This window comes from Megascapheus bottae, chromosome 2 (genome assembly GCF_031878675.1).
Source record: "Megascapheus bottae isolate mThoBot1 chromosome 2, mThoBot2.hap1, whole genome shotgun sequence".
Classification (NCBI taxonomy): domain Eukaryota; kingdom Metazoa; phylum Chordata; class Mammalia; order Rodentia; family Geomyidae; genus Megascapheus; species Megascapheus bottae.
This window is the reverse complement of record NC_143510.1, coordinates 89184575-89212549: the sequence shown is the minus strand read 5'-3', so window position 1 is coordinate 89212549 and position 27975 is coordinate 89184575. Positions and strand designations below refer to the sequence as shown.

The following is a 27975-nucleotide window of genomic DNA, read 5'->3' as shown; positions in this document are numbered from 1 at the left end:
GACCCAGTGCCGTCCCAGGCCCAGCAGGAGGCCCATGGAGCTTGGGGCCACAGGCCACACAGGACAAGAGCTGGACACCCCAGCATGGCCCTGAGCCATTGATCCCGCCCGGGCTGGCCAGGTGGGGGGTGGAGAGACCTTGGCCTGGATAAACAGAGGCTCCTGAAGCCTGAGTGCAGGCCCCGCACCCACCCACCACTCCCGCAGGTAAGCAGGGGCTCTCAGGAGAGGGGGTGAGGACCTAGGAACCCCCAAAGAGCCAGCGCTGGCCTTGGGGAGCGGGGCCGCTCTGAGGCAGGGCCTGCAGGTGACCCGTGAGCAGAGCGGGCCGTGCACACAAAGCTCAGTTATTGAGTTGTCTTGAGGCAGTGAGGGGCTGCTTCCGGGGGCTGGAGGGTCGAGTCTCGGGAAGGCAGGGACACAGAGAGACTGATTATTGGGTTGAGCACCTCGGTCCTGCCCTGAGGGCTGGACAAGCTTCCGGCTGTATAGCCAACCTCCTCTGGGCTTTCTGGGCTATGAGACAGGCCTGGAGACCACACTGCACCAGTATGCCCTGGGTACTGGGGTCTCACTCACAGGTTCAGCTGGCATGTGTGCATACTCCTGTGGTGTGTGTGTGTGTGTGTGTGTGTGTGTGTGTGTGTGTGTGTGTGTGCATGTCTTAAGTATACGTGTCCACTGCTTAGGTGCATTCCGATGTCTCTCTGGACCTATGAATTCTGTGTGTATCCAGGACCCTCCTCCCCTTCCCCCCATGCCCAAGACCCAGGGATGGCAGCTCAGAGCAGGCTCCCTGCAGACAGTGGCTTGGCAAGCTCCTGTACCAGGATGGCCCACTGGGACTCTACCTCAGTTTCCCCACTACTGAAAAGAAGCAGCAAAGCAATTGGCTCTGGCTGCTGGAGGTGAACAGGAAGTTGCTTTTTTTGTTTGTTTATTTATTTTTTTGCCACTGCCAGGACCAAGGTTGGCACACAGCGGGACTTCGCACAACATGGTTGAATCTGGCTCTGGGTAGCCTGTACCCAGTGCTGCGCTGGCTCAGCACAGCCCCAGCCCCCTGAGATTGACCTAGGGACCCTCCATTGTCAGAAGGCCCCAGAGGGTAAGGGGTGGGGTCAGAGGAGACAGCTGCCATGGCAGTCGGGGCACAGTCCCTCCTTTCAGGGTCTCAGGGTCTGGGGACAGAGAGGATGCCACTGGGTGAGCTGTACTGATGGGGCAGCCCCTTCCAGCCCCAGGCACTCTAGGAAGGCTACCTGGAGGAGGCATGGTTCAGCCAGGCAGGCGAGGTCAGAGGGCCACTGAGGCAAAGCAGGGGTGTGGAGGGTGGTCTTCAAGTTCAGTGTCTGCTGTGGAGGGGAGCTTAGGGGACTCTGAATGTCAAGATCGGCTACCAGCTCTGGACCTGTAGAGTGTGCCACCCTCTTCATTGCTAGCTGTGTGTGTGTGTGTGTGTGTGTGTGTGTGTGTGTGTGTGTATGTGTGGCATTGCCCTTTAGCTTTTTTGCTCGACTGGCGCTCTACCACTTAAGACATAGATTCATTTCTGTTTTGTTGGTGATTAATTGGAGTTAAGAGTCTTTGGGATTTTCCTGCCCAGGTTGGCTGTGAACCCCAGTCCTCAGATCTCAACCTCCTCATAGCTAGTGCTGGGCTCACTGCTGGGCTTTAGAAGAAAGGCAAGGCCAATGTCACTGTGGGGGGTGGGGTGGGCAAGGGTAGGGAGCAGGGAGGCTGGAGGAAAGGGTTGGCCAGAGCCACCCCCAGAGCCTGCAAGCTATGCAGGACAGCACTGGGGTCTCTGCATTCACCTATCCCAGGGCGCTGTGTCAGCTCTGGGCCTGGCTCTGCCCTGGGGATGGAATGAGGCCCTGCTTCTAAGCAGCAATAGCCAGGCGAAGACCAGGACCCAGACGTTTGCTGTGTGAGTTTAGAAAGAGGAGTGTGGTGAGGGAAGGCCATTTAGGAGATGGGACCCTTGAGCAAAGGTGTGAAGGAAAGTAAAGGCGCAGGTCCTGAGACAAATGGAAGGAAAAACAAACCAGACAGAGGAGATGGCCAGTGCAAAGGGCCTGAGGTGGATGGGGGCAGTGGGGCAGGGAGCAGAGGTGACCTGGTAAAGGGAAGGGGACAGGAAGATGTGTGGGGCCCGTTCTGGGCTGCGTTTCAGGTGGGTGGGAGTGCATGAGCTGTGCAGGCCCTTCAAGCTGGGTACCAAGTGAGGTGGGGAACAGCTTGGTGGGACTTCGCTGGCATGGGGATTGGACGACCCACTGGGGTTGAGGACAGAGGCTGTGCCTGGGTGATGGTGGGCGCCATGCGGTGCTGAGGGGCTGGGGAAGTAGGAAATGGGTTCCTTCAGCACTCCGAAGCAAAAGGCAGCAGAGGCAGATTCCACTGCCCTTCCGTCCTGCCAGATGAGACACCAAGAGGCTGAGCACAGAGCCTGGCTCTAAGCTAAGGATGGTTGCTGGGCAGAGGAAGCTGGCACCCCATGGTCAGCACAGCTTCTACCTAGCCTTGAGATGCCAAAGGCCTGCGTCCTGGTCCTGATGACAGCAAGCTACAGGAGAGGCCCCTCACCCGGAATCACAGCCCTGCTGAACCCGCCACCCACCCTTCCGCCCGTCCTGCATGCTGTGGCAGGCTCTGAGCCGAAGATGTTGGCCCTGTGAGGTTTTTCGTTTGTGTTGAGTCAGGGTCTTTCTACATAACCCAGTGTGGCCCTAAGCTTTCCATCTTCCACTTCTGTCTTACAAGTGCTGGCATTATAGGTATGCACTACTGCATCTGCCAGGTGGCCTCGTCAGTGTGTGTGTGTGTGTGCGTGTGTGTGTGTGTGTGTGTGTGTGTGTGTGTGTGTGCCAATACTAAGACTTGAGCTCATGGCCTGGGCACTGTCCCTTAGCTTTTCCTTTAAAGTTTAGTGCTCTACCACTTGAGCCACAGCTCCACTTCTGGCTTTTTGCTGCTGCACTGGAAATAGAGTCTCACAGACTTTCTTGCCCAGGCTGTCTTCAAACCAGGATCCTCAGACCTCAGCCTCCTGAACCACTAAGATTTCAGACCTGAGTCCCTAGCACCTGCTTCAGCCAAATCTTTATCAGAGATAAGGCCAAAGAGACACTGAGCTGTTTCCTCACGTTAGTGGAGGCAGCGCACCCAGAGTTACTTGGATGTTTACATGGGGAGGAGGTGTGTGAGGGGCCCAGGCTGAGGACCAGGGTCACATCGGGGACAGTGGCCTACCTTCTCTAGGTGACTCAAGGATTAACGAGGGGGCCAGGAGCGTGGCCTAGTGGTAGAGCGCTTGCCTACCATGCACAAAGCCCTGGGTTTTAATTCCTTGGTATGACATACACAGAAAAAGCTAAAGTAGTGCTGTGGCTCCAGTAGTAGAGGGCTAGCCTTGAGAAAGCCCAAGGACAGGGCCCAGGCCTTGAGTTCAAGATCCAGGACTGGCAAAAACAAAACAAAACAAAAAACCCACAAAGGATTAATGAGGCCATTAGGTAGACATTGGCTGGCCTGGCACAGTGCAGGCTCAGGGTTCCAGGGAAGGGTCTACAGGCAGCGCATTGGTCACCCTGTGCATGGAGGGGAAACTGAGACCGGCTTATGCAATCCTGTACCCATGTGGCTGTGGGGTCAGGAGCACCACTGGGAGGGAAAGGTGGGAGAGATGCGAGGGTGGGGCTGGGTCTCAGCCACCCCCCACCCCCAAAATGACAGCTGGTGTCTAGCTCTGCTCTGTTTCCTGCCAGGATGCCCGTGGCCGAGGCCCCGCAGGCAGCAGGTGGACAGGGTGACGGAGGTGACGGAGACGAAGCAGAGCCGGAGGGGATGTTCAGGGGCTCGGAGGATGCCAAGAGGAAATCCCGGGACTACCTCCGCCTGGCACCGCTGTGGCTGGCCCTGGCAGCGCTGGCATCGGCAGGGGTGGTACTCTGGTATTTCCTAGGTAACTATAGGGGTGTACTTGGACACCCAGAGAGGGGTGACTGTCGGGTGCACAGCAGAGCAGCCTCGAGGCCCCAAAATGCCTCGCTACTCCCTGATCTTGGGCTAGGCACCTCCCCTGCTAGGTCGCCCTCTGTGCCTTGGGGTGGGCATGCTGGGGTGTCAGAGGAGCTCCAGGTCTGCTTCCTGCTTCCATCTGCTGGAGTGGAGTGCTCTCTTACATCCCCTTCTGAGGACCCAACAAGCAAGGAGGGTAAACATGGCTGGCCCCTGCCACCTCCTCCAGGTGGCCCCTGAGACTCCATGCAAGAGGCCCAGGGGCACCGCTGGTGCTTGATACCAATTAGTGCTCCTGCTCATTTGAGCCCCGCCTGGAGGCTCCTCTGGGGAGGGGACCACAGCGCTCTGCCCTCCAGACCTCCAGGCTCCCTCTGAATGGGGGACCGATGGGGTTACTGGAGCAGCAGGGCTTGGGGGTCTCTTTTCCCAGGGTCCCTTGCTCTGTCGCAGGGAGTCTCAGGAACAGTCTCCGTGTGACTCTTCCCTTCCTCTCCATCATACTACGCTCTGGAGCAGCTAGTGATGGAGTCTCTCACCCATCCCAGCTCCAGGCGATGGGAACGGATGGGCTGAGGACGTAGAAATCGCCCTGAAAAGGCTCCCTGACCACCGTGGCTGCAGATCCACGCACTGCTGCCACGCCTCCATCTGCTCATTCACTCACTCGTCCCTGTCCTCGGTCCTCCCGCTTGGGCCCCTGACCCCTCAGATCGTAACGTGGGCAGGCACCAGGCGCCGGGGTCCGCTGCTGCCCAGGGGATCGGGAGGGGCGGGCGGAGCCTGCGCGCGGCTCAGGGGCGCCCACGCGGCCTGGAAGGCTGTCGGGGTGCCGGGGTCCCCCCCGCCCCCCGACCACAGCGGCCAGCGGCTGGCGAGGCCGGCCTCCTCAAAGCCCCCAGCTGCAGCCGGTTACACTCAGCCCAGCTCTCAGGGCGGGACACCGCGCTCTCTCCCGATCCCTCCGGCTTCCCCTACCTGGCCGGGCCACCCGAGCCGCGTGGGATCCGCCTCCCGGTGCGCGGGCTCGGTCTCCGCTCCCATCCCTGCTATGGCCCCGCCCCCTTCCCAGCGCGCCCCGCCCCTTCCCTGCTCTGGCCCCGCCCCTTCCCAGAGCGCCCAGCCCCCTCCCAGAGCGCCCCGCCCCTTCCCAGCGCGCCCCGCCCCCTTCCCTGCTCTGGCCCCGCCCCTCCCAGCGCGCCCCGCCCTTTCCCTGCTCTAGCCCTGCCTCCTTCCCTGCTCTGGCCCCGCCCACTTCCCGCCGCTCCCCGCCCCCTTCCCAGCGCGTCCCGCCCCTTCCCTGCTCTGGCCCTGCCCCTTCCCAGCGCGCCCCGCCCCTTCCCTGCTCTGGTCCCGCCCCCTTCCCTGCTCTGGTCCCGCCCCCTTCCCTGCTCTGGCCCTGCCCCCTTCTCTGCTCTGGCCCGCCCCTCCCTGCTCTGGCTCTGCCCCCTTCCCTGCTCTGGCCCTGCCCCTTCCCTGCTCTGGCCCTGCCCCCTTCCCTGCTCTGGACCTGCCCCCTTCCCAGCGCGCCGCGCCCCCTACCCTGCTCTGGCCCTGCCCCCTTCCCTGCTCTGCCCCCGCCCCTTCCCCGAGCGCCCCGCCCCCTGCCTTGCTCCGCCCCCCCGCGTTCCGCCCTGGGGATCCTGTCAGCTTTGGCCCGCAGGTTCTGCGCCCGCCTCCAAGAAGGCCACCTGCAGGGCCCCTGCGCCCCAATGCAGCCAACTTCCCGGAGGGGCTCTGGGCCGCCTCGCTCCTCAGCCTTTCCAGGCCGCTCTCCCCTCCTCTCCCCACCTCCTCCTCCTCTCTCTCCAGCCCTTTGGTCTCCTCCTTCCTCAGGGGGTCTTTCTCCATAGAACAGCTGAGGGATTCTTTCATAAAACCAACTACCTTACTCCCGCCTTCCACCCACCTCCAGGGGCCTTCCTACTCCGAGTCAAAACCAAAGACCCCAGAGCATGTGGGCCCTCCACCCTCCCAAGCCCGTCTGCTTGGCTTGCTCTGCGCTGCTCTGAAGCACAGTCAAGCAAATTTGGGCCTCCGGGCCTTTGCACTTGCCAGCCCCTCGGCCTGGGATACTTTCCACTGACCTACATCTGCATGGCTGACCCATCCCTCTTCTCTTTGCCTCCATGTCCATCCCCGACTTCTCCGATTTCGCGGCTCTTATCTCCTCCACCATATTATCCCTGGCTCACAATCTCTCCCAGTCTTATTGCTTCATCACACTGACATACTTCGAAGTGCCTTAGATCCGTCTGTACTCACAGCAGGTTCGAAATAAACTTTTGTCCAGTAAGGGAACCGGGGTATAAACCAGGACTATAGATCCACTCAGTGTGTGGCAGTACTGAACTTGAACTTGAGTGTCAGTGCTTGAACTCGGGACCCTGCATTCTCACCCTCCACCACTTCAACCACACCTCCAGTTCAGCTTTTTGCTGGGTAACTGGAGGTAAGGATTCTCATCAGATTCTCCTATCTCAGCCTCCCAGTTTCCTAAGCAGCTGGATTGCAGACATGAGCCGCGAACACCCGGCCTCATCTACTCTTTCTATCAGCAGAATGGTCTTTGCAAGTTGGAACCTTGCTAACATCATCTTTGATTTAAACCTTTCCTAGCTTCCTTTGTACATTCACCCAGCACCACTGGGAGCAGTGTGGCCTCATGTAACTCCCTGCCCCCCCTTACTCCAGCCAAACAAGCACTGATTGTTATCATGCGCCCCCTGCCTCAGGACCTCTGCACAGGCTGGAGGTATACCACCCTCCCATTTCCTCTTCCCAGTTCACCCAGCTCATGGTCTGTGAATGCACTCTACGCAGCCCAACAACTGGTGAGTGGGGGCTGCACAGAGAGGCTACCCCACAACCTTGACCTTCTGGGCCCTTGTGGCAGCCCTGGGCTCGATGTCACCCAGGCTCTGGACCGTCCCTGGTTGTATGGGGATGATGACAAAGGTGGTATGGCCAGGAGGCTGGGTGGAGGAGTTGTTCAGGAGGCAGGAGCCTGTCCTCTCTGTCCATGCCCTCGGTGGTGACTCTGTGGGTGGTTCCTTCCTGGGCAGGGTACCAGGCAGAGGTGACTGTCAGCCAGGTGTACTCTGGTAGCATCCGGGTCCTCAACCGCCACTTCTCCCAGGACCTGGCCCGCAGGGAGTCCAGTGCCTTCCGCAGTGAGACGGCCAAAGCCCAGAGGATGGTAGGTAATGGGGGGGGGGGAGGGCAGAAGGGGGCTTGGGGGTGCTCACAGGGCCACAGCTCCATTCCTGCACTGGGGAACTGGACTGTGGACAGGACAGGTCTGGCTGGCCCTGGCAGCCGTTGTGATGCTGTGGATGCCATTGAGGTGTTAAGAACAGCTGGCTGTGTCTGCATCCCTAGGAGGAGAAAGGGTGAGGGCAGGCGCTGCAGTAGTACAAGGAAGAGGGGGAGAGCCTGGTGTGGAGAGGGGGAGGCGACCGTGTGTGAAGTTTGTGGGACTGTGGGGGGACTGGTGGGGGCAAAGTCACCAGTGGGGCGCTCTTCCCCTTGTAGTTAAAGGACCTCATCTCCAGCACCCGCCTGGGCGCTCTCTACAACTCCAGCTCGGTCTACTCCTTTGGGTGAGTTGTCCTGACCAGCAGAGCCCTGCTAAACTCCAGTCCACAGGACATGGCAAGAGGGCGCCTCCGGGCAGCCACGCCAATGCAGAAACTGAGGGACCGAGTGGGAGCTTGCTTCCTGCCTGTGCCCCCCTTTCTCTAAGCTCAGTTTCCCTATGTAGTGCACAGGCCAAGCGGGCAGGAGTGCGGCTTGGTGGGCATGGATGGGCCTGGCATGCAGTAGCTGAGGCCCGGGTGGAAGGGTTGATTGACATCCCGGGCCCCAGGGACTGGATAACCTGTTCCCGGCTGGTTCAGCCCCTGCCCGCGGGCTCTGTAGCATGCAGCATTTTCCTCTCCTGTAGTGAGGGTGAGGGAGTCGAGGGTAACGATGGGTCTTAGAAACACTCCACATGGTGGATTCCTTTCCCCCTGGTGCAGGGCAGAGCAGGAGAAATGGAAGCCTCCCCCAGCCTCTCTCCTTCATGTCTGCCTGTCCTAGGGAGGGGCCCTTCACCTGCTTTTTCTGGTTCATTCTCCAAATGCCGGAGCACCGCCGACCCACCCTGAGCCCCGAAGTGGTACACGCACTGCTGGTGGCGGAGCTTCTGTCCTCGGCCAACAGCTCAGCTCCTGCTCCCTACAGAGCTGAGTACGAGCTGGACCCTGAGGGCCTGGTGATTCTCGGTCAGTACTGGGGGGTGTGGATATGTGTGGACCTGCAAGGCAGGGGAGGCCATGTACGGGAGACGCTCAGGAGACCCCAGCAGTGACCTGGGAACCAGGCCAGAGAGCAGGGTGGAGCGTTCACACTCAGTCTCAGACCCCTCCCTACCACCACACCACTGTTTTTATTTATTTTTTTAGTTATGTTTCATTCTTATTCAGTTGTCCCTTTCCTTTTTAACAGAAGCCAGCGTGAAAGACATAGTTGAGCTGAATTCCACGCTGGGTACGAGACTTTTATTTATTTATTTATTATTTTCTCCCTTTCCTACTTTCCTTTTTGTGTTGATATTTTCCTTGGCCTCCTTTTCTCTTGGGGTGTATGGGGGGAAACATGTGACTTTTATTGTGGGTAACAGGGAGTCCTGGGCCAGGATAAGCCAGGTGAGCTGGACAATGTATCTGAGCAAAGCAGGGTGTGCTGGTGTGAACAGCGTGTGTCTGCTTCCTATGAGGGTAAGCTGCTGGGATGCCCTGGTGCCCAAGGTAGGGAGCTGCCCACGTATTAGTCTGCAGAGGCCTGGAGTCGCGCAGTGTACCACCAGGGCAACTGTATCCTACCATCCTGAACACAGGCCTTTGAATGCTCAGATTCCTTTTCTGTAGTTTAGAATTTCCACCTGCGGTTGCAGTCAGAGGGAGCATGTCAACCTCCTGTCAGGCTGAGAGGCAGGGAAATCCGAGTTAGACCTTTCCAGATCGTCCCTTGGATGGATGCATGTGCGTTGCCATGGTGGGCGGAAGGCCATGCTGAGGGCAAGGCACAACTTCCAAAAAATATCAAAATAGAGGCTGGAGTCAGGTAGGGTACTTGTGGCTCTTTACCGATATGTAATCCTAGCTACTTCTGTGAGGCTGACAATGAGAAGAACAAGATCTAAGCACAGCTCAGTTAGATAAGTGTAATGAGCCCCCTCCCCCACCCCAACACTTCTCAACCAATGGCTGGGTGCAGTGACCATATGCTTACCCACCCGAGCGATTTGAAAAGCTGCAATCGAGGGGATCACAGGTCCAGGCCAACCCAGGCAGGGAAGTCCCCAAGACACTTTTCTCGTGGGAGAAAAGCTGGACATGTTGGGCCATTGCAGTGAGCCTAAGAAGGCACATGGTGATTCTGGCAGGTGCCCAAGCAAGCAGTGAGGCCTTCTCTAAAATAGCCTGCCAAAAAACACGAGAGGCATGGCTCAGTGGTAACCCACCAACCTAGCAAACTCAAAGATCCTGAGTTCAAACACAGTACAGCCAAAAGTTTTAAGATGCAGACTTGGCACCGCCCTTTTCTAGTGCAGGCAACATCCCGAGGCTCAGGGGTCTGTAGCCTCAGGGGGTGTTGATGGGCTTGTGAGGGGCACTGACCATGGTGCAGACAAGGAAGCCTGGTCTCCACAGTTCCTGCCCAGCCCTATCCTGGGCCACCCCTTTGAGTTCTGAGAAGACCTCCACTTCCTTTGCTGTGGACTCTGCTGTAGGAGTCTGAGGCTTTGTCACCAGGTGCTGGACCAGGACCCAAGCTCCAGGCATTCTGCCTAGGCAGCAGCGGGGGATGGCGGGAGGGGGAAGGAGAAGGGGGAGAGGGGGAGATGGGGGGGTCCAGTCATTCTATGTCACCCTTCTCCCTCAGAGGCAGAGTGAGTACTTCAGCTCATCTTTGGGTACAGATGCATCTTTAGATTCAGAGGGAGAACAGGAATGGGACCGTGAATAGAGAGAAACCAGCAGTCGGGGCACCAGAGGGGACCCCAATAGGGTTTCTTGCTCATGTGTGTTTGTGTATGTGCCTCTCCTGGGGATTGAACTCAGGGCTTTGTGCTCCCGCTTTGCTTTTGTGCTCAAGGTTGAGCACAAGGTTGAGTCACACTACTAGTTCTGAGGGTTAACTGTGATAAGAGTGAATTTGTCTCTGTGGGCTGGCTTCACATCTAGACTCTCAGATCTCAGCTTTGTGAGTGCCCGGGATTGTACAATGTTTCTGATTAACAGCAGCAATCAAGACAAGCTTCTACTTAATTGCCACCACCTCACGCTTCAGCGCTGCATTGGCTTGGAGCAAGGCTGGTGAAGAAAGCAGCTGTCGGAGGCCCTGTCCTTCCTCTCACAAATACTCTAGCTCTCTGGGAGGACCGCATGGCTAGGGGTCGGGGACCTGGGACCTAGACTTCCTGCAAGCACCCAGCTTCCCCACTTCCAAGGCTATGCTGGGGTTTAAATGAGACTTTATGTGCTTCATGGGGGAAGTAATTGTTTCTCCTCTGTTGGGCCCTGGTGCCTTAGGAAGCGGCTGTGAGCAGAAGCCGTTCCAAGGCCCTGAGGTCAGTGCAAGGCATACATCTGTGCTGTTTTAGCCCAGTAGCCTGAGGACTCAGGCCCTGCTCCAGCCCTGTCCAGCCAGTCATGTTCTCCCCCCTCCACACACACACACACACACACACACACACACACACACACACACACACACACACACACACACACATACACACACCATGTTCATAGGACAAAGCAGGGCTGAGCTGGGTCTGATCAGGCCCTGCCCGGCCCTGTGCATGCTGGGCACTCAGGTTCCCTGAAGTTCCTGACTTGGCCTCTGCTCACACTGTGACCCTCAGGCTGGGCTCTGACCCCTTGCCTCCTGAGTCCTGTCTCCTGTCTCATCTCTTATCAGCCATTGTCCTCTGTGTCCCCAACCAGTGCTCTGTCCTCGCTCCCTCTGGGCTCACCTGGCATGCAGAGTTGAGTGAGCTTGCTGACTGAATGAATGATTGATCTCAGATGAGTGCATGGATGAAGGAATGGACAGGGAAAGCTAAAAGGAGACAGAAAGGTGGGCGAGGCACATCCAGAGCCTCCTTTCTCCCCCCCCCTCCCCCCTCCCCGGCCGGGGAGGGCCTTGAGGCATCTCTCCATCTGCCTAACGGGGTCTGCCTCTTCCCTCTGGGGTCTGTCCCTCCCTCTCCAGGCTGTTACCGCTATACCTACGTGGGTCGGGGCCAGGCCCTCCGGCTGAAGGGGCCTGACCAGCTGGCCTCCAGCTGCCTATGGCACCTGCAGGGCCCCGAGGACCTCATGCTCAAGCTTCGGCTCGAGTGGAGCCTGGCCGAGTGCCGGGACCGCCTGGCCATGTACGATGCTGCAGGGCCCCTGGAGAAGCGGCTCATCACCTCGTGAGTCCCAGGGGAGGCAATGGATGGGGGATGAGGGGGGTCAGAGGTCACGCTCTTTCAGGGTGTTGAGGCAAGGGGTGGTGACTTTGGGACTGGGATCTGGGCGACAGCAGGCTAGGACAACCCATTCCCTTCTCTAAGCCTCAGTTTCCCCACCTGTGACAAAGCAGTTGTAAGTGAGCCCTGTGTCTGAGGCTGGGACTCTGGATGGCCTGTTGGAATATTCCAGAAAGCTCAGTGCTCCAAGGCTGGGGTCTTGCCCCCCCCAAGCCTTGGTTGTCTCAACTGGGATGATGTAAATACACCTTCTAGGGGCAGTGCCACAATCCTCATGTGCAGTGAGTGCCTGAGAAGTGCCAGCCCTTGCCATGATCATTCTGGATGGTCTGGTTGGGGCCCAGCAATACAGGGCCTTGAGTGCCAGGAGTAGGATGGAGCTCAATAGTTGGTAAGTGGAGCCATGAAAGCTCATAAGCAGAGGAGCCAGGCTTTAGGACATGGAGTATGGGGTGAGGACAGAAGGGGTAGGAGGAGAGGGTGGGGCAGGACAGAGGCCTCGAACCCCAGGGTCTTTCAGGAGGTGGGTCATGCTGCATTGGTGGCTGTTATACTTTGTGCCAGGCCCTGCTGCTGCTGGGGGCCAGGGGGTGTGAGGTTATATTCAGCTCCAGGACATGGAGGGAGAGTTGGCACCATGCTCCCCAAGCTTTTGAGACTCTGAGCTGCGCTGTGTCCCCCTCCTTGTCACCTGTGATACTGATCTGGCTACTGTATGAGAACTTAGAGACTCTGGACACCATCTGATCTCCAGGCTTCCCCTGGGGCTCTCCTGTGCTGCCCCCCCAGATTACTTCCAGACTCAGGCCTGTCCACTGGGGCACCAGCATTGCTCCGTGTGTGTGTGTGTGCGCGCGTGCGTGCGTGTGTGTGTGCGTGCACGTGTGTGCGTGTGTGTGTACATGTGCGTGTGCGTGTGTGTGCATGTGTGTGCGTGTGTGCGTGCATGGTGTGCGTGCGCGTGTGTGTGTGCGTGTGCGCGCATGCGTATGTGTGTGTGTGTGCGCGTGCGTGCGCGTGTGTGTGCGCGCGTGCGTGCGTGCGTGGTGTGCGCGCGTGTGTGTGTGCGTGCGCGTGCGTGTGCGTGCGTGCTGTGCACGTGCGTGTGTGCGTGTGCGTGCGTGCGTGTGTGTGTGTGTGTGTGTGTGCGTGTGTGTAGGTGAGGGGTGACTGGAGTCCTCAGGCTTGCACCTCAGGGCTATGCTGGGGGAACGGGACTGTAAAGGGCAGATGGGACCCCACCCAGTCTTAACCCTGTGCCTCATTTTTGAGCTTCTATACTTCCTGTACAAGAGTTGTTGGAAGTTACTGCAGGAGCCCCCCATAGTAAGATCTGAGGCCCCCCACTAAAGCTGAGGGGCCTCCTTGATTTCCCTCCCACTGAGACCCCCACTTCCTAGAGCCAGTTCCAACAACCAGCAGATACGTGGGGGATGGATGAAAAAAATGCCTAGGTAGTGATAGCTCATATTTAATGTTTTACTATTAAATAAAAATTAATATTCCAATATTTCCATAGGGTGAGGAATGGGTATAACCAACAAATATGGTTAAACCATAGAAGTCTCCCAAGCTTTCTGCTTTTATAGTGTCAGATTGTCCCAGGGCTAATGGAAGGGAACAGAGCAAAAGGGCACATTCATGCCAGGCTCTGGTGGCTCAGGAGGCTGAGACCTGAGCATCATGCTTTGAAGCCAGCCCAGCAGCAAAGTCTGTGAGACTCTTATTTCCAATTTATCACAGAAAAATCTGGAAGTGGAACTGTAGTCTAAGTGGTAGCGCACCAGCCTTGAGCAAATGAAGCTCTGGGGCGGCACCTAGGTTCTGAGTCCAAGCCCCAGGACTGGCAAAAATAAAAGCAAATGCCAGGCACTGTGGCTCACACCTATAATCCTAGCTACTCAGGAGGCTGAGATCTGAGAATTGTGGTTCAAAGCCAGCCCAGAAACTGAAGACCCTGAGACTCTTATCTCCAGTTAACCACTAGAAAACGGGAAGGGGGGCTCAAGCGGTAGGGTGGTAGGCTGAGCTGAAGAGCTCAAGAACAGCGCCCGAGCCCAGAGTTCAAGCCCCATGACTGACCAAAAACAAAACAAAACAAAAAAACAATAAAAAAGACACATTCCAAGAGGCAGATAGCAGGTACCAGGAAGCAGTAAGATCTGTAGATTAGGCAAAGGAATCCAGGAAGCAGTAAAATGGGTACACATGCAAGTACTCTGTCCTGTTTTTTTTGGGGGGGGGTTGCTAGTTTGGGCCTTGATCTCAGGGCCTGAGCACTGTCCTTGGACTTTCTCAAGACGAGCTCTGCCACTGGAGCCACAGCACCACTTTTGGCTTTTTTTTCTATGTGTGTGGTACCAGGGAATTGAACTTAGGTCTCTGTGCAGGCAAGGGAAGCACTCTACCACTAGGCCAAACTCCTGGTCCCGTCCTGGGTTTTTGACAGGATTACTGCAGAAGGTCCGACACTCAGCATGGGTTTCTGCTGGGCATCATTCATTCCCCGAGCACACGGGTCGGATCCCCTGCAGCCAGTCTCAGGCCTGGCTCTCCACCCCCAGAAGATGAGGTGGGGAAGTTGGGAAGATGGGCTGAGCTGGAGGGAGCATGGCAGGGAGAGGAGCAGGTCAGTGCTGAGGGCTGAATGGGGAGGAGCCTGTGACAGAGTCCATGGCCACCTCTGCAAGGTGGAAAAGGTGGCCATGAGGCAGGCACCATAGGAGGCCTTGATCCTCTGCTAGGATGCTGGGAGCAGGTGCAGATTTGAGGCCCATGGAGGGGCTGTGGTACTCACTGGCCAAGTACCCCTAGTTGCCCCATGATGCCTCTGGCCAGGGCCTGTGGTTGACACACAGTAATTTGACTTTTTGTTTTGGGGTTTTTTTGGGGTTGTAGAGCTTGAACTCTGGGCCTGGGCACTGTCCCTGAACTCTTCAGCTCAAGGCTACTGCCCTACCCCTGAGTTACCTTGGCACTTCCAGTTTTCTGGTGGCTGATTCGAGAAAAGAGTCTCATGGACTTTAGCACCTGGGCTGGCTTTGAACCGCCATCCTCAGATCTCGGCCTCCTGAATAGCTAGGATTACAGGCGTGAGCCATGGCGTCCATCTGGCACTCAGTCGTTTTGCAGGAGGTAGCTGTGGAGGCAGAGTGGCTAGCTTTCTGCGTCTTGGCCTGTTTAGGTGAGGATTTGGGGAAGTCAGGACACCCCTGGTACGTGGGGAGCAGCGGGAGGGGCCCAGCAATGTTCCTCTGTGCCAGTGATAGGAGGGGCCTAAGTTTGCTCATCTGGAAAGCGAGCAGTTGACCTCAGCATGCTGTGAGACAGCCGTGCAGGGCTGGCGCTGGACTGGAGTGATGCTGGCATGTTCTGAGTCTCACAGGCACCATGTTCAGAGTAGATGCCACACACCTGTTCTCTGTGACCTAGCCCCACACAAGGTCAGGAGTCAAGTGGGGGCAAGGGCAGCCCAAAGAAATGGCAGCCTGGTTTCCCTGCCAGGAGACACCGTGGGACGGGGGTCACGGCCACTGGTGGATTGTAAGCTCCCAGCCTGGTATCGCCTCTCTTCCTCCTTCAGAGGACCCAGAGAGGATGAACCAGGTGTACAGGCTCCTTGTACCCTCTTCGATCCCCCTCCCAGGACTCCACGGGGCTCTCCTTGCCTGCTACCCATGCAGGTCTAACCAGCGCTTGACCTCGTTCTACCAGGGTCTATGGCTGCAGCCGTCAGGAACCCGTGCTGGAAGTATTGGCATCCGGCGCTGTCATGGCTGTGGTGTGGAAGAAAGGCCTGCACAGCTACGTCGACCCCTTCACGCTCTCCGTGCAGCCCGTGGCCTTTGAGGGTGAGGGATGCCTGGAGAGGGGCTGAGGGGGGCTGACAAAAGCACACTCCCAGGAGAGAGAAGGTTCTAGAAGCACCATGACTTGCGGCCTGCATCTAGAAGAAGCTTCTCCCATCTTCTTCCCAATCACTGGCCTCCACTGGCCTCCTCTCTCCCTCCTCCTTCCACCTCCTCCCTCCCTCTCCTCCTCTCCCCTCATCCCTGCCTCTCTCTTACTCTCTCCTGCTCCCTGCTGGCCAGGACTGCTTGCAGCAGGCCTGAGAATGTGCAGGTTCAGCCCCAGGCCATCCTCAGCCCTTGGAGAAGGTGTCAAGGGCAGACCTTTCCTTCCCACGTTCCCCCTGGCCTTTCTCCAGCCCCCACTGGCCCCCTCCTGCCTTTGGGTCTCTTTCCTACCCGGCTACTAGCTTCTGGGAGGGTTGAGTCTTTTCTGGCCCTGTGGAAGGGAGGCCTCCCCTCCTCCATCCTTGCTTGCCCGTGCCCCTCCCCCATCTAGTCCTGCTCAGTGCCCCTCCCTCCTGGGCCACGTCCCCAGCTGGCCTCTTCTGGGTTCTTTGTCACAGGCTGGAGGGGAGGCAGTGAGGGGCCTGGCAGCCTTAGCCCTTTGGAGAGGGGGGTCAGGGCAGCGGAGGGGGCCCCAGGTGACTCAGCCAAGCCTTCCTCTCTCTCCTTGTCTTAGAAATGGAGACAGACTTCCTCCCCAGCCGCTGCAGCAGAGGCTGGGGAGCTGGCAACCCCATCTGTGGACTGCCCAGTGTGGGGGCCACCGCCGGTAGTGGCTGACATTATGTCCCCATTTTGGAGATGAGGAAACCGAGGCCGGCCGCCACACAGTCACACCAAATCACAGATGGCGGGTGGTGGGTCGGCGGCGGGTCCTAGCCTGCCGGGAGCATGATGGGGTGGGCTGAGGGGCCTGGCCTAATCTGATGGCTGTTTCCCCACCCAGCCTGCCGGGTGAACTTGACCCTGGAGGGCCGTCTGGACCTGCAGGGTGTCCTCAGCACCCCCCACTTCCCCAGCTACTACCCACCCAGCACCCACTGCTCCTGGCACCTCACGGTGAGCCCAGCGTCCTGACACCCACCCTCCGCCCACAGCCTCCCTGGGGCCTCCCAGGACGGCGGAGAGTGTGGTCTCCTGTGGACCACAGCGCTGCCTGTCTGTTCTGGCTGGTGGACCAGGGGGTCTGCCTTCTCTCTGTGTTGGGTGGGGAGGTGGGCACCTTAGCCTGCCTAGACACCAGGAGTCTTCTGGGGGCCTCGACTCTCTCCCAGGTGCCATCTCTGGATTACGGCCTGGCCCTGTGGTTTGATGCCTATGCCCTGCGGAGGCAGAAGTACGACCTGCCGTGTACACAAGGCCAGTGGATGATCCAGAACCGGAGGTACCACCAGGGACCCCTTACCCCCTGCCCCACGGGTGCCTGCCCAGGGGAGCCGAGGCCAGGCCTCAGGGCAGGGGTGGCTGAGGAGAGGCTGGGCACAGCCTCTTGCCCCGTCTCTCTTCCTGCCGAGTAGAGGCTTCAGATACATCGGATGGCCTGGGTGGCATCTCAGGCAGGGTGAACCGGCTCCTTCACCTGGAGGCTGAGCCCCCATCAGACACCCTGACACAGGAGTCTGTGGAGATGGCGGGAGGGATACAGGGCACCCAGGGCTTCCCAAAGCCTGTTTACTTGAAGACCTTTGGTCTCTGCCTGCCCCTGTGGGACACCCCACTTCCCTACAGGGCAAAGGGGGTAGGCGCTCAGACATTTCTCCTCTGCTGGGAGTGGAGGGAACTAAGAAATTCTGGAGGATATCAGTGTGCATACACTGGGTGCTCTGTGGAGTGTCCCGAGGGAGAAGGAATGGTGACCACAGGAGGACGGGAAGGAGGGGCCCAGATGCCTCTGTTGCAGAGGGAGAGATGTGGGGAGGAGGAGGAGCCCGAAGCCACCATTGCTGAGAAGTGGTAGAGAATAGGGGGTCGCCCCTTCCCGCGGGCCCCCAGATAAGAAGGTTCTCCTTGCAAGTGGGGAGTCATGGCTAAAGGCAGCTGCTCTGCCTCCCTTCCCACATGGGGTCCTGGTGCCCTGACAGGTGAACCTTAGAATGTCTCTGTAGACTGCTTGGTTTCTTGAGCCTCTGAGATTCAGTATGGCAGCTCTGGAAGGCTGGAGCATCCCGGGATTCTGTGCTCTGCTCCTGTGTCACTTGGCCTGTTGAAAGGTCCAGACCAGGCAAAGGTGACAAGGAAGGACCATGCTCTAGGGAAGTGGCTGTCTGCTGCAGGACTCCCCAAACTCTGTCCCTCTGTCCCTGGAAAGAGATGATCTGGCTTTTTATAACAAATCTATTTGCTAACATTCATTCATTCTTGCATTAATTCACCCAATACCTGGCATGGAAGGGAAGGCGCAGATGCATCCTGCAGTCCAGAAGCCCCAGGCCAGCCCTCACTGGGGGTGCTGTGGGGTTTGAGCCTGGTGCCTGGACGTTCTGGGAATGAGCTAGCGCTTGTTTTGGAAGGTCTGCTGTGTGGGTGGCTGGCAGAGGTGGGGACAGGAGCAGGGTGGGGCAGGCATTGGGGATGGGAAGGGGCAGAGGGGTCTGCGACGGCAGCTGGCAGCATAGTGACAGGAAAGACTGAGCGTGCCCCTCCACTGCTGCTCTGAGCCCCTGCCATCCACCCCTGACTTGGGCTTCCCGAGTGGCCCAGCAGCGCCTGTGCCCTTTGTTCTGCTTGTTCTGCTGAGATCTACCTCCTTGCTGCCTGCTTTCCTAGAATCTTCTCTCCCCGTGGCGCAGGCTTCCCCCGTTCCAGGAACCTGGCCCTCACCGTCTTCCTCTGCTGTGACATTTTCCTCTTGTGATCTGCCCCATCATTTCCGTCACTGGCAGCCGTGAGGTCAGGCAGAGCTGCAGCTCTCCCCTCCCTCCTCCCCCCGCCAGGCCTACAGGGGTCTCCTGGGGTCTCGCCTACCAAGCTGGATCCTTCAGCTTCCCTAAGCTCCTGCACCTGTGCTGAAGAGGGCACTGTCTGTAGCTGGGGCTGAGCCCACAGCTGGCCACGTCAACACAGGTTTTCCTAGAAACTATCTGCTCAGGTCCTGCCTGGAACATGGGCTGGGGGCGGGGACGTTACCCTCTCTTACCAAGCCTGAGTCACATCCCCAAGGTCGCACCCACTGTGTCAGGTGGCAAAGCTGGGCTTCCTCCTCCACTCTACGGCACCATGTTCAGTGTTCTGGCCACCCGGGTGGTGGCACTGCCCCTTGGCCAGAGCTTGTCTCCCTGACCCTCCTGTCACTCCACCTGTGATCCCTCCCTCCTCCCTCTCCCACCCCTCCGTCCATCCAGTCACCCAATAGTGTCCTAATTCCTGTGGAGTAGTCAAGGTACATGGCACATGGGGTCGCTGCTGATTGTCCAGGAGAGGCAGGAGGGGGGAGGAACACCTCCAACCCAGAAAGATGACAGTGACCCGGCTGTGTGTGGGTCCTACCAGGCATTCTGGGGCTCCTGGTTATTACATCAAGTCTGTTGGCAGCCTGTAAACAAGGCTGTCTTCAGGTTGAGTGACACATGGCGAGATAGGGGCCATCTCCCTTGAGCTTGTGTGTGTCCCCCACTAAGGAGAAGTGTGTCCCCAAAAGCTGTCTGGGGAACAAGATCCTTGGGTGCACTGGGATTTTACCATGCAGCTTCCTCCAGGCTGGAATGTTCTGCAGCCCCCCCATATCTCCTAGCCTTGAGGAGAACAGTGAGCCCACCCTCTCTGAATCTTAGCTGGAAAGGGGCCAGGGCCAGGCCTGCCCAGCGGCGCATCCTAATGGTGCCTGATCCCTGGTGAGTGCAGCCCGGCTGCGGGGAGCCTGGTGCCGGAAGCCTGGCTCAGGGCTGTGAGTCTCCAGAGTTTCTCTCTCCTGACCCTGTGCAGCCTTTAAAATGACCGATCTCCTCAAGCAGATTTTCCACATACAGATTATACACCCACAGTTACGGCATTAGTTACTAAACCCAAGGAAATTTTGAAATATGTATCAGTCCCTGTCATCCACAGCCTCTTCCACCAATGGTAAGCTGTGATCTAACAAGAGTAAGTAGGAAATTCCAGAAATACACTGAGAAGTGTTCAAGATCTTTTATAGCTTCATAATTGCTCTGTTTTATTCTCAGATATTACCATCAACAGATTGAGCTTTTTCATAAGTATATATATATGTGATATATATTTTGTGGGTACATAATCTATCTATCTGTCTGTCTATCTATCTATCTATCTATCTATCTATCTATCTAAGCTCAGTACTAACTGCAGTTTCCAGCATCCATTGGGCATCCTGGAACATGACACCTCATTAATATAAGTAATATATCATGAAAAAATGTTTCTCCAAACCAAAAAGGCTTCATGATGTAAATACCACTTTACTTCTTGTGTTACTTTCTTGAGTCACTGGCATAATAGACCCCAAATGTATTCTTCTACCTGCTTCTGCCTTCAATTGGTTATGTATGTACTTGCTGCATTTTCGGAAGTTGCATGGTAGTTGTTGAGAGTAAATGGGGGCAGAAAAAGCTAATGGCATCTGAGTATTGCTATGAAAATGATTTTTGGTTCCCCTGGGGTTCCCTGGACTGCACTTTGAGAATGGCTAGTGGGTTAAAGGTCATGAGCATAGCCAGATGGACCTGGAGTCTCAGCCAGGCCTCATTGGCAAGGGGTGGAGGTTTGGGTGAGGGGCAGTGCAGGAGGTTCATGTTGCAGCAAAAAGGGGGCACCCAGACCCCTCGGGGTCCTGAAGGGCCTGGATTCTCACCTTTCTTGGTGCTTCTCCTCAGGAGCTCCTCTGCTGGGCGGAGGACTCAGTCCCCTGCAGGTGGAATTGTCCCAGGTGCCCAGGTCTGATGGCAGAGGTGCTGGCAAGCTGCTCACCCAGGGAGTGATGGCTGGGTTAACCGTGTGCTAACCTGTCAAGTGCTCCTCTTGTGGAATGCTTTTTGTTTTTGTGTGTGAGTGTGTGTGTGTGTGTGTGTGTGTGAGTGTGTGTGTGTGTGTGTGTGTGTGTGTGTGTGTGTTTAACTGGAGTCTCATGGACTTTCTTGCCTGGGCTGGCTTTGAACCATGATCCTCAGATCTCAGCCTCCTGAGTTGTTAGGGGGACAGGCGTGAGCCAGGGGCACCTGGCCTGTTATGGAATTCTGAGGGACCAGGCAGCCTGCTTTGGGGGGAGTGATTTGCAAGACAGACAGCCCCATTATACCATTGTACAGGGGGAACCGCCCCCCCCCCACCCCGCGTCTGGCTCTCCTTTCTCTTCCAAGGCATTTTAGCCTCCGGCACTTGGAAAGTCATTCCTGTTTGCTCGTGGGGTGCCCCCTACCCCAGGCCATCCGGGAGCGATGGAGGCATTCTCACCTGAGATGGACAAGCAGCCACTCTCTGGGGGCCCCACCACTGGGGGGTGACTCACTACTCCCTGACATGAGGGATTTGGGGTGCCCTGCTCCTCTCCACCTTGGGAAGTCTCCCACCCTTTCCTTGTGGCAGCTCCCCCTCCCCTCCACCTCCTGCTTGAACAGAGCTTCTTCAGTGTTTCTTCTGGGACTTCAGAGGCGGGTGTGCCGTACTTGGAGACCTGCCCACGGGCTCTGTAATGGAGTCCTAGAGAAAGGCCGCATCCCACATTGAGCCCAGCGAGTCCGGGAGCCTACCAGGGTTATGGAGCCAGCTCACTGGCCCAGCCAGTGCTGGAATGGAGAGATTGCGCCCCTCACCCCACACAGCACAGGCACAGCCTTCCCATCAGGGCAGCCAGGACTCCTCTGGCTTATGCACATCCAAGGTGGACCAAGGTGATGGCTTTCTAATCAGACCAGGAAGAGGAGTGAGCTTCAGAGACACACTTCTTGCTAGAGTCTGGGCTCCCCAGGGACTGTGACTGTATCCTCCAGGCTGGGGCGGGGGGCAGGGGCACTGAAGGCTCTTGAACAAGGGAATGGCAAAGCCAGGCTGCTTTCTAGAAGCTAGCTCTGAGAGTGAGCAGAAGTCAGGAGCTCCCCATGGCTTCCTGCTGCCCCACTGTCCCGGGCTGTGCCTTGCCTTGCACTGGGAAAGCAGCCTCTGGGTGCCTGAGTCCCCTCTGGTCCCCCCTAGGCTGTGTGGCCTGCGCACCCTTCAGCCCTACGCCGAGAGGATTCCCGTGGCGGCCTCGGCAGACATCACCATCAACTTCACATCCCAGATCTCGCTCACGGGGCCCGGCGTGCAGGTGCACTACAGCTTGTACAACCAGTCAGACCGTGAGTACAGCAGGCAGCGCAGCCTCCATCCCCGATCCCCTGGGGCCTCTCCTGCACAGGAGGGACTGCATCACGGTGTGAGCAGGTCCATGTGAGCGTGCAGATGCATATGGCTTTATGCATAGCACGTACAGGCTGTCATGTGTGTTCAAGGGCAAACGCACTCTCGTCTCTCCACATGCGTGTTCTGTGCATGGGTCTGGATGCGTGTACCTGGAAGGGTCGGGTGCCCAGATGCCCAGAAGCAGGCACTCGTCATGCATGTGTGAGAACAGAGGGGCGTGCACCTCTGCGTGTGTTGCATGACGGTACATGTCCTAATCGTGTCTTCCTTGCTCCCATGGCTGCCTGTGGGTCCCCAGCCTGCCCTGGGGAGTTCCTCTGCTCTGTGAATGGCTTGTGTGTCCCCGCCTGTGACGGGATCAAGGACTGTCCTAATGGCCTGGACGAGAGAAACTGTGGTGAGCAGGCCGGCCTCCCTCCCTGCCGGCCTCTTCTCTCCCTGCTTCCCTGCACTGCGCTGAGCCACACCTCCTATTCATGAGTAGCTCAGACTGAGGGACTGTCATGTGCTGAGATGACCACCGTGGGGCAAGGCCAGGACAGGGCGGGTCTTCCAGAAGTCTCCTTCCTTGCCTCGGCAGGAGCTGTCAGCTCTTCCTGCCTAGTCCTGGGGTAGAGCTCAGGGTTCTGCTGCGTCCCCAAGCCAAGGCTCTCTAGCAACAATAGCTCTCGCTAAATTCCAGCTCTGCCCCCGCCCCAGCTCACCCCTTCAGTTTTCAGTGTGTGGGAGAGAGGGCAGAGAAGGGGAAATCCACCAAGGTGCCGGGAGGGGGCTCCTGACCTGGGGCTCAGCCAGGTGCCCTGGGACAGCTTGTGTCATGTCTGCTTCCACCAGTGTAATGGGGTGTTGCTGTGAGACGCAGGCGTCCAGTTTGGAGGATGTGAGATTGGTGCTGTGTGGTACAGTGCATATTCCACAGGCAGTGCCAAATCCTAGCCCAGCTCCTGGCCTCCTCCCACCTGCCCCGCTCTGTCCCCACAGTCTGCAGAGCCACATTCCAGTGCCACGAGGACAACACCTGCATCTCACTGTCCAGAGTCTGCGACCGGCAGCCTGACTGTCTCAACAGCAGTGATGAGGAGCAGTGCCAGGAAGGTAGGGAAGAGCCCGGCCCACATTCCAGTCCTCCGCATGCTTCTCCTAAGCTTATGCTAGTAAGCCCAGTATCTGTCCATGTGTCCAGCCATCTATCCATCATCCAGCCAATCACTCACTCTTATCTACCCTCCTGCCCATCATCCATCCATCCACCCACCCACCTCATCCATTCATTCACCTGACCATCTACTCACCTATCCATCCATACATCTATCCATCATCTAGCCACTCATCCTCTGCCCATCTACCGACTTCATCCATCATCTGTCTGTCCACTCACCTTTCCATCTAGCCAGTCACCTACCTTCCTGCCCACTATCCATCTATTTGTCCATCCATCCATCCATCCACCCACCCGTCTACCCATGCATCTGTCCATCTATCTATCCTCCAGTCAGCCATCCCCTAACCTACCCACCTACCCCTCTTATCCATTGTCCATCCATCCATCCATCCACCCATCCCACTCATCCACCTTCTGATCTCCAACATCACCCTATCTGTCCATTCACGTGTGTAATCCACTCATTCAGCTATCCATTTACTGGCCTGTCCAACCGCCCCTGTTCTTGTCCATACTACTTTGCTGGGTTTAGTAGCTCCTATATGTGAGAGGACACAGAGACTTGCTCTCGTACAAGCCCTGCCTGTGGAAGAGTCTAAGGGAGGCCCTGGGGATGCTTTAGGGTGATCAAGAGACCCTCCTCTAGTATCCAGGTCTCTCCTGGTGACACTTTCCTGGGCCTCACTGTGGAAGGGTTCCTTGGGCTCAGAAACCCACCTTGGGCGGCCTGCCCTCCCCCTCCATGCCAGGAGTGCCTTGTGGGACATTAACCTTCCAGTGTGAGGACCAGAGCTGCGTGAAGAAGCCCAACCCACAATGTGACGGGCAGCCGGACTGCAGGGACGGCTCCGATGAGCTTCATTGTGGTAAGCACTACTTGCTGGGGAGCGGGGGCGGGGGAATGGCAAGGAAGAGAGTCCCCCAAAGTTGGATGGGGAGAGGGTGTGTGGGGCCAGGGAAAAGGGATGGGGCATGGCAGGGGTCCTCGTAGGACAGCTGGAAGGGAATCTTTCACCACGTGTCTTCCCATCTTTCGCCGTCTCTCTGGATTGGTCTCTTGCCTTCCTTCCTTTTGTTCTTTCCTTGTCCCTCTGTTTCTCACTGTCCCCCCAACTCTGCCTCTCCAGACTGTGGCCTCCAGGGGCCGTCCAGCCGCATTGTGGGCGGGGCAATGTCCTCCGAGGGTGAGTGGCCGTGGCAGGCCAGCCTTCAGGTTCGAGGTCGACACATCTGTGGCGGGGCCCTCATTGCTGATCGCTGGGTGGTAACGGCAGCCCACTGCTTCCAGGAGGACAGGTGAGAGGGTGGCCCTGGGTGGGGGGGGGCTGGGAGATGTGGATGTACAGATGCAGCAGAGGGAAGGGTGGGGAAGAACCTGGACGGGTGCCTGTGAGGTGGGGTGAGGTCTAGCCTCACATGCCCAGCTCTGTGCTGCTGGCACACTGCTCAACCACCCCGTGCTCATTGTGTGGGGTCTGTCTTTCGGTGGGTGTGTGACTCATTCCCTCAGCAATATTCCTTGTGCCCCTACTACCTGCCTGGTGTGTGCCAGATGCTGGCGGGGGGGGGGGGGAACAAAGCTGCCACAGTGCCCCCACCATGATGAGTTGTGACAGGGAAAGACGGGAGGGTCTGAGATGCCCCAGGTGACACCTCATCTGGCAACTAGCTGAGCCCTCTTGCCCATCTGCTTGGTGGGCTGAACCCCTTGACCTCTCCTCCCACCCCAGATCTGGACTCCAGATCTCCCAGGCCCCTCCCGCAGCAGAGGCGGCTCTCTGGCGCCCTCTGCAGGCACCTGCTTGCTCTCTCCAGATGTGTGCCTTTAACCTTGCTCCTGGCTCTCACTGTCCTCAAGGTGAAGGGCCCCTCCGACCCAGCTTGCTGATGGAGGCATACAGGGGTCTGGGGTTCCAGCAGCGCTGGCCTGTAAAGTGAACCCGCATAAAAGGGTTCATGGCACTGGGCTGGTTCTGCTACATCTTGCATCTGAGGGGTTCTTGCGGGGAGGCTGTGGCTGAGAAGGGTGCAGAGCGTCCTTCACTGTGGCCACAGCCTTGCTGGAGGCGGGGAAGAGGCAGGCAGGGAGGACAGGCTTCCGGCGGCTGTCACAGGGCTCCTTCCCCACTCCCACTCGCAGCATGGCATCACCGGCGCTGTGGACTGTATTCCTGGGCAAGGTGCGGCAGAACTCTCGCTGGCCGGGCGAGGTGCCCTTCAAGGTGCGCCGCCTGCTGCTGCACCCCTACCACGAGGAGGACAGCCACGACTACGACGTGGCGCTGCTGCAGCTGGACCACCCCGTGGTGCGCTCTGCCACCGTGCGCCCCGTCTGCCTGCCTGCGCGCTCCCACTTCTTCGAGCCGGGCCTGCACTGCTGGATCACAGGCTGGGGTGCTCTGCGAGAGGGCGGTGAGCCAGACCTGAGGCCCCCCAAGGCCTGTGGTGGGGGGCACAGGTGCCGGGGGAGGCTGGGGTGAGCCCTCGGTGGAAGGAGGCTTTTAGAGAATAAAATTGGCTCACAGGCCCTGCCTTTCCTTCTGGAAGGACACTGAAGAACCTGTCACTGGGGGTGTGCAGGGTGTGATTTCTGATCTGGAAGGAAGAGGGAAGCTGTTTCTGGGTTTGTGGTTGCAGTGCTGGGGAGCTAGACTTCTGCGCATCCTGGACAAGTGCCTACCACTTGGCCACACCGTTACCCCAAGTTGTAAAGACAGGCAATCTCCTGAACACTTTTTTTTTTTTTTTTTTGCCAGTCCTGGGCTCGAGCTCAGGGCCTGAGCACTGTCCTTGGACTTTCTCAAGGCTAGAGCTCTACCACTTGAGCCTCAGCACCACTTCTGGCTTTTTTCTATGTATGTGGTACTGAGGAATTGAACCCGGGTCTTCATGCATGCTAGGCAAGCACTCTACCACTAGGCCAAACTCCCGGCCCTCCTCAACACTTTAAAAACCGCAGTTGTAGCGCAAAGCGTGGGTCATTAATTTGTTCAACACATTCCTGAGCACCTACTATGTGCTGGGATCAAGGGGGACAAAGGAGATAAAGTTGAGAACATTCTTGAGACACGGTGCTGAGAACCATAAGGTAGGGGGGACAGGAGACAGTGGCATCCCAGAGGATGTCCTGGGCTTGGAGGACGGGGGAACACTGGGTCAGACACGACCTGAGAAGCCAGAGGGGAGCATGGCGGAGGGGCAGGTGTGTGTAGGGGTCCTGAATGAAGCACAGGAAAAGCCTCAGGGCACTCATTGTAAGGTGCTGGCATTCTCCCCAAGTGCACCTTAGAACCAGCTTCAAAACTGGCACCCAGGCCAGTGTCAGACCTGTGGCCAGGGGGTGCCATTTGGTGCCAGCATAGACTGGAGCTTGCCAGCAAAGCTGAGGAGCCACAGGACAGGAAGGACTCCATCTGTGCTTTGTGAATAACCCATGTGGCTGTGTCTGGACAGGGATGTACCCCGCTGGGAGGCTGGCACACAGGAGGAGGTAGGGAGCGAGCAGCTAGAGGAAAGCACTAACAGGCTTTGGTTGGGGCTCCACCAGCCACAAGGGTGAGGGTAGAACAGTGAGAGGGGCTAGTTCTGTGTCTAGGGGAGGGTGGGCACAGCAAGGGAGATGAAGAGACCCTTCATAGGTAAGGAGCATCACAGGAGAAAGGGCAGGGGTTCCAGGACCCCTGGCCCTCACATCTACCCCGCGCCAACTGCAGGCCCCACGAGCAACGTTCTGCAGAAGGTGGATGTACAGCTGGTCCCCCAGGACCTGTGCAATGAGGCCTACCGCTACCGGGTGACCCCACGCATGCTCTGTGCCGGCTACCGCAAAGGCAAGAAGGACGCCTGCCAGGTGACTTCCTGGGGGTACAGGCTAGGGCAGGGGGAGGCTGGAATACCAGCTCAAACCCAGACCGGCCCCCTGCCACTTAGGCACTGGGTCTGGTGTCACACAAGGCAGGGGCTACCTGGAGGGAGGGAGGGAGGGGGGCCACCACAGAGGAGGCAGAGGTAGCATGGGGATGGGGGACGTGTGGCTAGGAGCTACTGGGGGCCAGGCTGGGCGGGTGTTGGCTTGTCAGTTTCCAGGGGTCACCTGACTTTTATTCTCCCCTACTAAGTTCCCAACAGTCAGAACTAGAGCCTGGAGGAGGGGCGCCCTCGCACCCTGACACAACCATCTGTTCCTCTCAGGGTGACTCCGGTGGTCCGCTGGTTTGCAAGGAGCCCAGTGGCCGCTGGTTCCTGGCTGGGCTGGTCAGCTGGGGCCTGGGCTGTGGCCGGCCCAACTACTTTGGAGTCTACACTCGCATCACAGGAGTGATCGGCTGGATCCAGCAGGCGCTGACCTGAGGAGCAGGCCTGACCAGGGAGCCCTGGGCACCCACCAGACCAAGGAACAAGTATTCTGGGATAAGCAGCCCTGCAGGGGCTGGAGCAGCGCCCTGGCCACTGCCGTGAGATGGGACAGGGAGAGAGGAGGCCAGCGGCTGGTGGCTAACACATCCCAAGGGCCTGGCCCTTTCTCCTGCAGCAACTTCCTTTTCTCCCCCATCACTGACTTGGGGTAGGGCTTCATGGAGGGTGCTGTTTCCAGGTCCCTGCTTCATTCAGTGTCAAAGATCCTGTCCCCATGGGCACGCAGATTCACCTGGGAGCACCGACTCCAGACAGCAGACTCCAGCCTGGGAGGTCCCTGCTGTATCTTGAGGGGAGGGGTAATACAAAGGATCCAAAGAGCTTTGGGGAATGCCAAGGGACCAGCTGCCACCTAAGCCAAAGGGCGGGGCATCCCTACCTGCAGTGCCCTGCCCACCTGAGCCTGTCACCGGCTTCCCTGCTTCCTTGGAGGCTAGCTGTCTGGCCTGTGAATAAAAGGCTGACGGAGTCTGCCTGGCCTCTGAGTGGGCACCACACTGTCCCCTGCCCCTGCCCAAGCAGATTTGTTGCCCCAGTGGAGCCACTGAGGGCTGAGCCTCCAGGAAAACTGCCAAGGTCCCTGGGGAACCTCCAGGAAGGCCACGGTCAAGTTGAGGAGGGCAGAGTGGTGGCTCGTTCAGGAA

The 27975-nt window shown here is 58.0% G+C and overlaps 1 protein-coding gene across 1 annotated transcript; it reads left to right on the top strand.

Moving 5' to 3' along the window:
• The first annotated feature begins 32 nt into the window (after positions 1–32).
• Tmprss6 (transmembrane serine protease 6) lies at positions 33–27816 on the top strand. Its single transcript, XM_090328645.1, has 18 exons — positions 33–207; positions 3771–3967; positions 7089–7222; positions 7558–7625; positions 8107–8291; positions 8515–8556; positions 11287–11491; positions 15263–15399; positions 16349–16461; positions 16677–16786; positions 21544–21689; positions 22052–22150; positions 22735–22848; positions 23665–23781; positions 24043–24211; positions 25056–25327; positions 26629–26765; positions 27107–27816. The coding sequence occupies exons 2-18, from the start codon at positions 3772–3774 to the stop codon at positions 27263–27265; spliced, it is 2403 nt and encodes an 800-aa protein (XP_090184771.1). The 5' UTR covers positions 33–207; position 3771; the 3' UTR covers positions 27266–27816.
• The last annotated feature ends 159 nt before the right edge of the window (positions 27817–27975 follow it).

Bases quoted from the DNA above. Each gene is read 5' to 3' on its own strand.
- Tmprss6 (XM_090328645.1), top strand. From the start codon at position 3,772: ATGCCCGTGGCCGAGGCCCCGCAGGCAGCAGGTGGACAGGGTGACGGA. The intron at 22,849-23,664 runs GTAGGGAAGAGC...CCTCCATGCCAG, and splicing joins TGAGGAGCAGTGCCAGGAAG to GAGTGCCTTGTGGGACATTA. The intron at 23,782-24,042 runs GTAAGCACTACT...CTGCCTCTCCAG, and splicing joins CTCCGATGAGCTTCATTGTG to ACTGTGGCCTCCAGGGGCCG.